This window comes from Phyllobates terribilis, unplaced genomic scaffold, assembly GCF_046119375.1.
Source record: "Phyllobates terribilis strain yellow unplaced genomic scaffold, ASM4611937v1 Scaffold_17__1_contigs__length_24005725, whole genome shotgun sequence".
In the NCBI taxonomy this organism is placed as follows: domain Eukaryota; kingdom Metazoa; phylum Chordata; class Amphibia; order Anura; family Dendrobatidae; genus Phyllobates; species Phyllobates terribilis.
In genome coordinates this window covers 5,570,291-5,583,927 of record NW_027362777.1, presented here as the reverse complement: position 1 = coordinate 5,583,927, position 13,637 = coordinate 5,570,291, and the positions used below count along the sequence as shown (strand labels likewise).

Genomic DNA, 13,637 nt, shown 5'->3' with positions numbered 1-13,637 from the left:
TTTCTGCCATGGCTATGCATGCCAACGGTCCAGCTCGAATCAGTGGACTCATCATCGACTACCTCGTCTTCCATCTTATCCTCCTTCCCAGTTGACATTGTAGGCTGACCTGATAGCAACTGTGTCTCATCGTCAGCCTCCACCTCTGGAGACAAAAAATGATGTTCCGCCAAGTGTCTTTCTTCTGGCCATAGGTCCTCAAATACATAAGCATCAAGGCACGCCACCTCCTCTTGTCCCTCTTCAATGCTGCACAGAGCCAACCAAAGGATACGTACCAAACAGATCCTCGGAGTGGCCAAGCTTGGGGTCATATGTCTCATGTTGACTGATAATGGTTGGAGGAAGGAGAACCAGCTTCAGGATTGGATGGGCCAGCCTTCTGTATCCACAGTAGACTGTGTGGTCGTGGAAGATTTGTTGCTGCTTGACAAATGCGTAGAGACCTTGTCTGCTATCCAAGACAGAATCTGCTCCCACTCTTGTGGCTTCCACACACGTTTACGTTCCAGACCGGAAAATTTTTCCAGGAACATAGTGGATGAATCAAGCTTCTTCTGACCTGACACAGACTGAGTGCCTTCTCACGCACAACTGACACGTACCTTAACAAGTCCTTTTGGCATTTTGGGTTTTGTTGACAGAATTTCAGATGTTGATGGCACAAGCCAAGCTAGGTGTCACAGCCAAAATAGTGGTTAAAATGGCCTGGTGCATGCTTTGTAGCAGGCAGTAGGAAATGTTTGGACTACTGCTTTGTGTATGGCACTCAATGATTGTTTAAGTGGACTAATATGGACAGAAGGCAGGCTGACACCCCAAAAATAGTGGTTAAAATGGCCTGGTGCGTGCTTTGTAGCAGGCAGTAACAAATATTTGGACTACTGCTTTGTGTAGGGCACAAAACACTATTTTTAAGTGGACTAATATGGACAGAAGGTAGGCTCTGACCCCTAAAACAGCAGGGAAAATAGACCGATGCTAAAAAAAAAGGCAGCACAAAATGCTACTTCTGTGTTTGATGGCAAAATATTGCTTTGCCTCTGACAAGAGCTGTTTTAATATGGACACTGGAAGAACACTACCTAATACACTCCCTACCTAATACACAATCTCTCCCTCCTTGTACTCTGACTTTGTTGTGTGTCTTCAGCTCTGAAAAGAGATATTTTTTGATGGTATTATGGAGCTAGTGAGCGGCTCCTTTAAACACAGAACTAGTATACACTGCAGGTAGCCCTTAAAAGGGCTTTTGTTTTATCAAGAGGCCTAAACACTCTCCCTAGCAGCTCAGCGATCTCTCCCTATGCTTATAGAATGCAGGCTCCAGACGCAATGTGCACAAAATGGCGACGACAGGGCTTAAATAGACCCTATGAGGCTGGGTGGCCAGCCAATCACAGTAATGCCACAACCAAGATGTCTGAAAAATTACTGTGATTGGTTTTAAAGCCCAGCATGTTTAGTGGCTGCAAAGGAGGCGCCAAAACGGCAGGGCGGGACATTCGAATATAGCGAGGCGAGTACACAAATACTCGCAATATAACAAGTACCTGAATACCGTACTATCCGTGCGAATATTAATGAATACACTCACTCATCACTAATGATCAGCTCTAATCCAGCCATCTCCCCCATTCTCATTATACAAGTATAAACCATATAATTCTGGTGGATAAAACAAGACCGAACACAAGCCCTTCACAGCCATATACACATCACAGGAGAGATCTCATGACACCTTATCTCCATGTACCTGATGATCCTGAGGAATATTGTGATCTTCTTGTTTACAGTCCTGAGGAAGAAGAGGACGTGGACATCTCTCTGGTGTTGTCCTCTTACTGGATAGATCTAGAGGAAGCACATACAGGGACTGAATTCATTCTTTACATATAGACAATTATAGGCCATGTGTATTCAGTCCTGTCTATTACCTGGTGATGTGAGGGGCTGGGGAACCTCCATCATGACATCCTTGTACAGATCTTTGTGTTCTTCTAAATACTTCCACTCCTCCATGGAGAAATAGACAGCGACATCCTGACATCTTATAGGAACCTGACACACACAATGATAGAGTTATACCCCCAATTCCTTCATAGCTTTACTATAAAATGTTCCAGCATTCTCATTCCTAGCAGTGTCACCTCTCCAGTCAGCAGCTCAATCATCTTGTAGGTGAGATCTAGGATCTTCTGGTCATTGATGTCCTCATCTATCAGGTGGTGAGGTGGAAGCTCCGTGATTGGGCTCAGGGTTCTTCCCCACCATCCCTCAGACAAAGGGTCCTGACAGCGCTCACTAGAGGTCTTCTTCACTACTCTGTAATCCTGATTACGGAGAGACACATTCATAAATCTCACTACAGATATTTCCAGAGTCCTCACCTCTCCAGTTCTGTCCATCTGTTATTCCCATAGATAAGAATGATGTAATGTGACGTCATCAGAATCTCTCAACTCTCCAGTAAGCCGGAAGAGGATCTCTAGGGTGAGGAGTAATATTTTCTCAGCCATCTTGTCTGTGTCCATATTCATCTTTAATGCGTAATTCAGGAAAATTCTCTTATATAGAAGATATTCACTGAGAGGATTCGATATTGTAGAGACCTGAATGAGAAGTTGAGCAGATGTAACATCATAAAAACCCTGTGTAATAATACAATTACTGGACATATTAAGGGAAACATTTGAGGAGATTTATGTTTTACAGTATCTAGTTTTTTTCTTTACATCTACTAATAAAGCCTATATATTTTAGGCCACAGACAACAAGCAGTTTCTTTCTCATAGACTCATCTTCCTTATTGCTAATTCTCATCTCATTTACCAACACTGGAATCGGCATTAGCAATACTGCAGGAGATATTGATTAAGCGTCACATGAGAAATAACTACTTTATGATGAAGACGAAATCTTCATCTTCCACTACGGCTCTATAAACGTATTTGGCCAGAGTCAGTCACTGACTACATCACCACCGGCCGCCTATATGTTTCCCGTCTTCACCGGATTGTCATCTTCTATCAAGTTAGATCTCAGGTCTGATTCACACTTAGAAGTTTGAGGCATTTATAAAAGCTTGTTTGTAAGACCACAAAGACAGGAGTTATTTGATACCAACATTTCCATGTACAGTGTTTTATGGGGTTTCAAAACAAAGTGTGAATCTCAAATTGAAATCATTGTTGTTGAGATTTTGTGTAAATTTCAACGCCTCCTCCTGTGTGCCTCCCCACATCAGGAGGAGGTTGTCGATAAATCGACCGTACCATACGGTTTTTTTGGGCTATAAATTTTGCTCTCATGGTAAATGTGTTGCTCCTCCCTTTTGGACATTAATCCAATGACGGTGAAAATTTGCTGCCCATACTTACTTCCCTCTTTTGTAAAAAATAAGTTAGTAACATAGTTTTTAAGGTTGAAGGAAGACTAAGTCCATCTAGTTCAACCCATAGCCTAACATGTTGATCCAGAGGAAGGCAAAAAAAAACCATGTGGCAAACACTAAGCTCCACATTGGGGAAAAAAATTCCTTCCCGACTCCATACGACAATCAGACTAGTTCCCTGGATCAACACCCTATCAAGGAATCTAGTATATATAACCTGTAATATTATACTTTTCAAGAAAGGCATCCATGAACTTCTTAAATTTTAATAGTGAATCACTCATTACATCACTGCTCTTACAGTAAAGAATCCCCGTCTGTGATTATGATTAAACCTTCTTTCCTCCAGACGTAGAAGATGCCCCCTTGTCCCCGTCTCTGGCCTCAGAGTAAAAAGATCAGTAGAAAGGTCTTTGTACTGTCCCTTCATATACTTGTACATAGTAATAAGATCACCCCTAAGCCTTCTTTTTTCCACACTAAATAACCCCAAGTGTAATAACCTGTCTTGGTATTGCAGTCCTCTAATAACCTTGGTCGCTCTTCTCTGCTCCCGCTCTAGTTCAGCTATGTCTTTCTTATACACCGGAGACCAAAACTGTACACAGTATTCTAAGTGTGGTCGCACTAATGACTTGTATAGAGGTAAAATTATGTTCTCCTCATGAGTATCTATGCCTCTTTTAATGCATCCCATTATTTTATTTGCCTTTGCAGCAGCTGCCTGACACTGGCCACTAAACGTAAGCTTGTCGTCCACCAATACACCCAGGTCTTTTTCAGCTACAGTTTTGCCCAGTGTGTTACAATTAAGCATATAATTATACATTTTATTTCCACTGCCCAAGTGCATTACCTTACATTTATCCCCATTAAAGCTCATTTGCCATTTATCAGCCCAAGCTTCTAGTTTACATAGATCCTCCTGTAATATAAAATTGTCCTCCTCTGTATTGATTACCCTGCAGAGTTTAGTGTCATCTTCAAATATTGAAATATTACTCTGTATGCCCCCTACAAGAATCATAGAATCATAGAATGGTAGAGTTGGAAGGGACCTCCTGGGTCATCTGGTCCAACAAGGTCGTTAATAAATATGTTAAAAAGAAGGGGGCCCAATACTGACCCCTGTGGTACCCCACTGTTAACTGAGACCCAGTCTGAGTGTTTTCCATTAATAACCACCCTTTGTTTCCTATCACTGAGCCAATTCTTAACCCACATACATATATTTTCCCCTATCCCCATTGTTCTCATTTTATGTATCAACCTTTTGTGTGGAACCGTATCAAAAGCTTTTAAAAAGTCCATATACACAACATCCACTGCATTTAATTGGTTCAGTCCAGAACTTGCCTCCTCATAAAAACTGATCAGATTAGTTTGACAGGAACGGTCCCTCGTAAACCCATGTTGATATTGGGTCATGAGGTTATTCTTCTTCAGATACTCTAGTATAGCATCTCTTAGGAAACCCTCCAGGATTTTACCCACAGTAGAGGTTAAGCTTACTGGCCTATAATTTCCAAGTTCAGTTTTTATCCCCTTTTTGAATATTGGCACCACATTTGCTATACGACAGTCCGGTGGTACAAACCCTGTTATTATGGAATCTTTAAAGATTAAAAATAATGGTCTATCTATGACGTTACTTAATTCCTGCAGTACTCGCGGGTGTATCCCATCCGGGCCCAGGGATTTGTCAACTTTAGTGATTTTTAGACGCCGCCGTACTTTCTGATGGGTTAAGCAAGTGACATTTAATGGAGAATTTTTGTTATCACTAATCATGTTTTCTGTCATGCGATTTTCTTGTGTAAATACGGTTGAAAAAAAATCATTTAGCATATTGGCTTTTTCCTCATCCTCATCCACCATTTCACCCAGACTATTTTTAAGGGGGCCAACACTATCATTTTTTACTATTTATGTAATTAAAGAATATTTTGGGGTTATTTTTACTTTCTCTGGCAATGATTCTCTCTGCCTCAATCTTTGCTGCCTTGATTTGCTTTTTTACATAATTTATTTAATTTTCTATATTTATTTAATGCCTCATCACTACCTACTTGCTTTAGTTCCCTAAATGCTTTATTTTTGTCACTTATTGCGCCCCTTACAGCTCTATTTAGCCATAGTGGTTTCCTCCTATTTCTAGCATGTTTATTCCCAAAGGGTATATATTGTGCACAGGTCCTATTCAGGATGTTAATAAATGTCTCCCATTTGCTTTGTGTAGTTTTATGTTTCAGGATATCGTCCCAGTTTATTGCACTAAGATCATCTCTCAACCGTTGGAAATTGGCCTTCCTGAAGTTTAGTGTCCTTGAAACCTCTCTACTACACATCTTATTAAAGGTTACATGAAAATGTATTATTTTGTGATCACTATTACCCAAGTGACCCCCAACTCGTATATTTGATATGCGGTCTGGCCTGTTGGTTAATATTAGGTCTAGCAGTGCCCCCCTTCTTGTTGGGTCCTGAACCAGTTGTGAAAGGTAATGGTCTCTCATAGTTGTCAAAAACCTATTACCTTTGCTTGAACTACATGTTTCTATCCCCCAATGTATTTCAGGATAATTGAAGTCTCCCATAATAATGACTTCTCCTTGAGTCGCTGCTTCATCTATTTGCTTTACGAGGATATTCTCCGCTACTTCCATTCTTTTTGGAGACTTATAACAAACCCCTATCAGTAATTTATTATTTTTTCCCCCTCCCCTTATCTTCACCCACAGGGACTCTACATTTTCATTAGATTCACCTGTATCCTCCCGCAAGACAGATTTTAAGGATGATTTTACATATAAACACCCCCCCCCCCCATCGCTTGTTTGTACGGTCATTTCTGAACAGACTATAGCCCTGTAAATTAACTGCCCAGTCATGGCTCTCGTCCACGTCTTAGATATCCCTACCATGTCATAATTATTTTCCAACAAAATTAATTCTAATTCCTCCATTTTGTTGATGAGGCTTCTGGCATTAGTGTACATTCATTTTATGTATCTCTCTGTACCTCTATTCCTTCTTACTTTATTGACTGTTCTAACCCCACCCCCAAATTTCTTTATTTGTGCCCAGGTCACTATCTGCACTATCTTACCCACCTATAAAATGAATACCCCCCCCAATCCCTAGTTTAAACACTCCTCCAACCTTCTAGCCATTTTCTCCCCCAGCACAGCTGCACCCTCCCCACTGCGGTGCAGCCGGTCCCTAGCGAAGAGTCTGTAGCCAACTGTGAAGTCGGCCAAGTTCTCCAGGAACCCAAATCCCTCCTTCCTACACCAGTTCTTGAGCCACTTATTTATCTCCCTAATCTCCCGTTGCCTCTCTGGCGTGGCACGTGGTACCGGTAGTATTTCAGAGAATACCACCTTGGAGGTCCTTCCTTTCAGCTTGCAGCCTAATTCCCTGAAATCATCTTTAAGGACCTTCCACCTACCTTTAACTTTGTCATTTGTGCCAATGTGCACCATGACTGCTGGGTCCTCACCAGCCGCTCCCAGTAATCTGTCAACCCGATCAGCGATGTGCCGGACTCGAGCGCCAGGTAGGCAGCACACTGTTCGACGATCCCTGTCTTTGTGACAGATTGCCCTGTCTGTTCCCCTAATAATTGAGTCCCCCACTACCAGCACCTGCATGGCCTGCCCTGCTCTCCCATTTTCCTCTTTACTGGAGCTGACACTCCTCCGGCTTTCAGGGGACATGCCTTGCTGCAGCAGTGCTACCCCTGGACCGTCACTCCCCTCATCTGCCAACTTTGCAAACTTATTGGGGTGTGCCAGATCAGGACTAGCCTCCCTGGCACTCTTCCCTCTACCCCCACTTCTGTCACCCAACTAACAGCCTCACTGTCCTGCAGCTCCCGACTACCACCCTACCCCACATCTACCCCAGTGAGCTGCTGCTCAGTGAGCAGCAGACTCCTTTCCATATTGACAAATTGATTGTCAAAGCAGAAATAATTATGATTTAGAAGAAATGTAACTGACATGATAATGAAATCTTTTATTTCTACTGTATACGTGCTATAGGTATCCAAGTGATAGCTCAGGCTAGTTAATGCTACACTGTGTGGTATGGATGAGTATAGAGAAACACACGTGGTCAAAATTGTTAGTACTCCTCGTTTAACCCCGTACTGGCCAGGGGCATATTAGTACGCCCCAGGCCATCACCCCCGGTTCATCACGGGCTCCGGCACTGAGCCCGCACCGAACCGGGCACATTTCAGCTGATTCTTACAGCTGACGTGCCCGCAACAGCCTCGGGTGGAATCTCGATCCACCCGCGGCTGTTAACCAGTTAAATGCTGCTGTCAATCTCTGACAGTTGCATTTAACAGGGCCGCGCCGGAAGTGTGTCACTTACCCCGCCCATTGGTGACCCCGTCATGTGATCGCAGGTCACTGATGGGTGGGCATGGCAACCCGGGGTCTGCAGCAGACCCCAGTGGTTGTCATGAAAAGATTGCTATGAGCGCCACCTAGTGGTCGGCGCTAATAGCACAGGAGCATTTCGGCTACATAGAGGTGATCTGCTCATCGCCTCTATGTAGCAGAGGCAATCAGACAGTTGCTGCTTCTAGTCTCCTATGGAGACTATAGAAGCAAGCAAAAAGTGTAGAAAAATGTTTTTAAAAATATTAAAAAATGTAAAAAATATAAAAAGTTCCAACAATCTTGAATGAGTTCCCAGAGATGCTTAGCACTTGTTGGCCCTTTTGCCTTAACTCTGCGGTCCAGCTCACCCCAAACCATCTCGATTGGGTTCAGGTCTGGTGACTGTGGAGGCCAGGTCATCTGGCGTAGCTCCCCATCACTCTGCTTGGTCAAATAGCCCTTACACAGCTTGGAAGTGTGTTTGGGGTCATTGTCCTATTGAAAAATAAATGATGGTCCAACTAAACGCAAACTGGATGGAATAGCATGCCGCTGCAAGATGCTGTGGTAGCCATGCTGGTTCAGTATGCCTTCAATTTTGAATAAATCCCCAACAGTGTCATCAGCAAAGCACCCCCACGCCATCACACCTCCTCCTCCATGCTTCTCGGTGGGAACCAGGCATGTAGAGTCCATCCGTTCACCTTTTCTGCGTCGCACAAAGACACCGTGGTTGGAACCAAAGATCTCAAATTTGGACTCATCAGACCAAAGCACAGATTTCCACTGGTCTAATGTCCATTCCTTGTGTTCATTAGCCCAAACAAGTCTTTTCTGCTTGTTGTCTGTCCTTAGCAGTGGTTTCCTAGCAGCTATTTTACCATGAAGGCCTGCTGCACAAAGTCTCCTCTTAATAGTTGTTCTAGAGATTTTGTCTGCTGCTAGAACTCTGTGTGGCATTGACCTGGTCTCTAATCTGAGCTGCTGTTAACCTGCGATTTCTGAGGCTGGTGACTCGGATAAACTTATCCTCAGAAGCAGAGGTGACTCTTGGTTCTCCTTACCTGGGGCGGTCCTCATGTGAGCCAGTTTCTTTGTAGGGCTTGATGGTTTTTGCAACTGTACTTGGGGACACATTCAAAGTTTGCCCAATTTTTCGGACTAACTGACCTTCATTTCTTAAAGTAATGATGGCCACTCATTTTTCTTTACTTAGAATTTGTATTATGGCAAGAAAAAAGCAGCTAACAGTCTATTCAGTAGGACTATCAGCTGTGTATCCACCAGACTTCTGCACAACACAACTGATGGTCCCAACCCCATTTATAAGGCAAGAAATCCCACTTATTAAACCTGACAGGGCACACCTGTGAAGTGAAAACCATTTCCGGTGACTACCTCTTGAAGCTCATCAAGAGAATGCCAAGAATGTGCAAAGCAGTCATCAAAGCAAAAGGTGGCTACTTTGAAGAACCTAGAATATAAGACATATTTTCAGTTGTTTCACACTTTTTTGTTAAGTATATAATTCCACATGTGTTAATTCATAGTTTTGATGCCTTCAGTGTGTACTCATGAAAATACAGAAAAATCTTTAAATGAGAAGGTGTGTCTAAACTTTTGGTCTGTACTATATATATATATATATATATATATATATATATATATATATATATATACACACACACACACACACACTTTTGTACTTGGCAGGTCCACATCAGATGTTAAGGAGATGAATGAGAGAGACAAAAGTCCAAAACTAAACTTTTCAATACTTTATGAATGCTTCTTCAGCATTATGCAGAGTCAGGAACTTTCCGGTTACATGTAAAAGTATATAACTTTTGTTACAAGCCACAACAGTCCAGTAAACTATTATGGGAAGGCCCATCATCACCTGCGGGGATCATACGGGTTGAGATGTGTCGCTACGGCCCCTCAGAGCTACTCTCAGCTCCCAGTTGATTTGTGAGGACCTCGCTGGCTGAGGTGCATAGGTACAACTCCTCACTAGTACTGTCAAAGTCTATTTGATGAGGGCCACATACTCCTTCTATGGCACTGCATCTTCAGTTCTCCAGAGGTGTTTGGCGACACTTTGGCTTTCTCACTAGTATATACAATTTTTGCTTAAGATAAGGAATCCTTCTTTAACTTAATCTCCTTTAATTAGGCCTACTGTCTACTCAGGGCAAAGTTCTGTACTATCTAAGTAGACCTCCTGGCCTGAACTTAGGACCTTGACCTGCTCTTGGTCTCCGCTATGCTCCCTGCCTGGAATCCAGATTCCCACTGCCATTATATATTTGCTTTCTTTTAGAACACACTATTTGATGTCTCCCTCCTGGCACACAACACCCTGCAACCAGATGGACTGAAGGTCTGTATTTCTCACGTACTTATCCCCATCTTACTCATCACCAGGAAATTGTTCTCCTGTGTACCCATCTAGCTCAGAATGAGGGCTCTCAGACAGTATGATTTCCTGCACAATTTCTGATATTAAAACACACACTACAAATCCAACCCAGTTCCTGAGGTGTGCTGCTCCGGTCTGTCCATTGTGAGTACTGAGCCTCCATACTGCAGGTGTGATGTAGTGAAGCCATTGTGCCTGCAGTGTATGGAGTCTTAGACTCACAGGCGAAGGATGAATGGTGGATCAGTGAACTTTCGACTCCCTGATTCACTATTTATCCAATGGTATCACTGTCATGGGAATGTGGAGATCACTGAAATTGTGAAGATGGGTAAAGAGAGTGTGCTCGGTGGCGAGCCCTCTCAATTCGTGGGCACCATAGTGGTCGCATGGGCTGCCGCTATTGATGAAACGGTCCTGCTAACTATTTATTTTACTCACTTATATAGCGTCATTAATTCCACAGCGCTTTACAGACATTATGGGCACTCACAATCTAAATTCCCTATCATTGTGTCTTTGGAGTGTGGGAGGAAACCGGAGAACAAGGAGGAAACTCACGCAAACAAGGGGAGAACATACAAACTCCTTGCACTGTTGTGTGGTAAATATCTCATAGGTCCTGAGTTCATTAGTATCTGCACCAAGAATGGGGCTAAGGCCACGGCTCCACTATCAGTATTTGGTCAGTATTTTTTCTCAGGAGTGGGAGCCAAAACCAGGATTGGTGCACTTGTTTCTATTATACATTTTCTCTGTTTCTCACCTGGTTTTTGGCTCCCACTCCTGAGAAAATATGATGATTGCTTACCGGTAATTTGATTTTCCAAAACCATGACAGCACCGTACAGAGAGAGAGTGTCGGCCCCCAGGAACAGGAAACCTACCAAAATAAAAGGGGCGGCACCTCTCTTCCTCCCCAATGTGTTTAAAGAGAATAAGAGGTAAACGCCTTGTTAAGACATATATTCATACAACAATAGTTATCAATATTCACCTTATAGTGTTTGCACAAACCAGTGGATTTTTTTTCCCCGAAAACAGGAAGTTTTTGCAGCACCAAAGTAAAAGAGAAGGGAGGTAAGTAGGACGTATACCCTGAGGGGGATCAGGGTCAGAGGCAGAGATAAGGTAAAATTATGGTCATTCTAACTCATCTGGCCATCGTGCACTTAGTAACTGCTTTACCCTTGTTTGCCCCCTGAAAAGAAACAAACATGGCTGAGGACTTTCTCCACTGATTCGTTACCTCAAGGTATTTAAGGATACACCTTCTCACATCTAGGGAGTGAAATGTAATTTCCCCTTGGGTCTTTAGTTCATCACAAAACGAAGGCAGCACTATTTCCTGACTTCTGTGAAATTTAGAGCTTACTTTTGGGAGGAAAGCTGGATCTGGCCTCAATATCACGTTATCTTGTAAGATGTTTGTAAAAGGGGGATTGATTGATAGAGCCTTTAACTCACTCACCCGCCTAGCAGAGGTTAGTGCCACCAGTAGTACTATTTTTAGTGTAAACACTTTAATAGCAGCGGATGAGATGGGTTCAAAGGGAGCCTTGTAAGGGCATTCAGGACTAAATTAAAGGTCCCAGGGAGCTACCGTAGGACTGTCTATAGGTCTGAACGAAAAAGATGCCTTTATAAACCTATATATCCATGGATGATCAGTTATTTTATTCCAAATCTTTTCATATTTAAGGGAGATTACTTTTTCTGTTCAACAGGAGAGTTGAAATTAAATTTTCTGAAAAACCCCTGTCCGATAACAATCACCTCTCAAGTTCCAGGCAGTTAGGTGTAATCTGGGAACCTGAGGATGGGTCACCGGACCTTGGGATAGTAGATCTGGATAGTCGGGTGGGATCCAGGGGTCCGAGACTGATGACTCTTCGCCAAGAAAACCAGGCCCTTTTCGGCCAGAAGGGGGCAATCAGTATTATTCTGGCTTTTTCCTCGCGTATCTTCTTTAATACTATGGGAATCAAGGGAAAGACCGAGAAGGCATTTGCCATGCGAAACCCCCATTCCTGCAGAAGGTCGTCCACCCCGTCTGGTGACTTTCTTGGATTTAGAGAATATAATTTTTCTACCTGATGGTTTTCTCTGGTGGCAAATAAATCTATTTCCGGAAGACCCCAGGCCAGACAAATCTGATTGAAGACTCTTCTGTTTAGAGCCTATTCTCCTTGATTGACTGAATGGCGAATGAAAAAAAAAAAAAAAAAAAAAAATCGGTGATGATATTTTCTGAACCCCTTAAGAGGCGGCTTGAAAGTGATAGAAGATTTTGCCCCACCATGGAGAATATTTTCTCTACCTCTAACATTAATGGGTCTGACCTGGTCCCCCTTGGCGATTTAAATAAGCCACTGCTGTGCTGTTGTCCGATAGGATTGCTACATCCTTCCCCCATGCAGTATTTTAAGGTTGACTATAATGCTTTCCTGACTGCAGTCAGTTCTTTTAGGTTTGAAGAACCGCTTTTTAATTTGAAATCCCATAGACCCTGAAACCAACCCCCCTCTAGGTGGGCACCCCAACCTGTTGGGCTTGTGTCCGTGGTGATTACGACTGGATTTTGTACTGTCCATGGGACATTCAAGAGATTTTTTGAATCTGCCCACCAATTTAGAGAATTTAGTGTTTTTGCAGACAGCTGAAATTTGTAGTCCAGCCGATCTCCTACCGAGGTCTGTATTTTCAGGATCTCCCAGTGTAGCCTTCTTGTGTGGAAATGAGCCCACATGTACCGCTGCAATTGTTGCTGTCAGGGATACTAGCAAGGACATGGCTTCTCTTACCGAGATATGTCTTTCTTGAATATTTGAGATTTTTTGTTTGATTTTTTGAACCTTCTCTTATAGGAGGAAGCAACGCTGATGAATAGCATCCAGGTTGATGCCCAGAAAACTTTGAAGTTGGATGGGCTTGGGTCTTGATTTTTCTTCGTTTACTATCCAACCCAACCTTGTTATGGTGGATAGAACTTGTTTGGCTGCTACAGTACAGGCTTTTTCTGAGTCCCTGACTATTAAAAAATCGTCTAGGTATGGCACTATTAATGTCTTTTTTTCCATACATAGGATGTCATTTCTGCCAATACCTTGGTAAAAATTCTGGGCGCTAGTGACTCCCCAAATGGCAGGCACTGATATTGCAGATGCAAGAGGTTGCCTTGGAATTCTACGGCCACCTTGAGATATTGTTGGTGGTCTGGGTGGATTGGGATGTGATAGTATGTATCCTTTAAGTTTATCACTGCCATGAAACAGAAGGGGTGCAAAAGCTTTACTGTCGATTTCAAAGTCTCCATCTTGAATTTTCCTGTTTTTATACATACGTTCAAGGCTTTTAGATTTATTATTGTTCTGTAGGAACCATAAGGCTTTTTTTTTATTAGAAATAGATTGCTGTAAAATCCTCT

The 13,637-nt window shown here is 42.8% G+C and overlaps 1 protein-coding gene across 4 annotated transcripts in view; it reads right to left on the bottom strand.

Annotated features, from left to right (window-relative positions):
• Positions 1-13,637, bottom strand: part of LOC141176041 (uncharacterized) — a 40,492-nt gene that overhangs the window by 11,381 nt on the left and 15,474 nt on the right. For 3 of the 4 annotated variants that reach the window (XR_012253098.1, XM_073660014.1, XM_073660016.1), the window contains exons 2-4: positions 2,151-2,612; positions 1,938-2,061; positions 1,757-1,854 (exon numbers count right to left, since the gene is read on the bottom strand). Coding sequence is in view for 3 of the 4 variants with exons in the window: in XM_073660014.1 (XP_073516115.1) it covers positions 1,757-1,854; positions 1,938-2,061; positions 2,151-2,408 (480 nt within the window). In the remaining variant the exon portion in view is untranslated. Of the gene's footprint in view, positions 1-1,756; positions 1,855-1,937; positions 2,062-2,150; positions 2,613-9,155; positions 9,263-13,637 lie in introns of all 4 variants that reach the window. The other variant, XM_073660015.1, reaches the window with a different exon arrangement.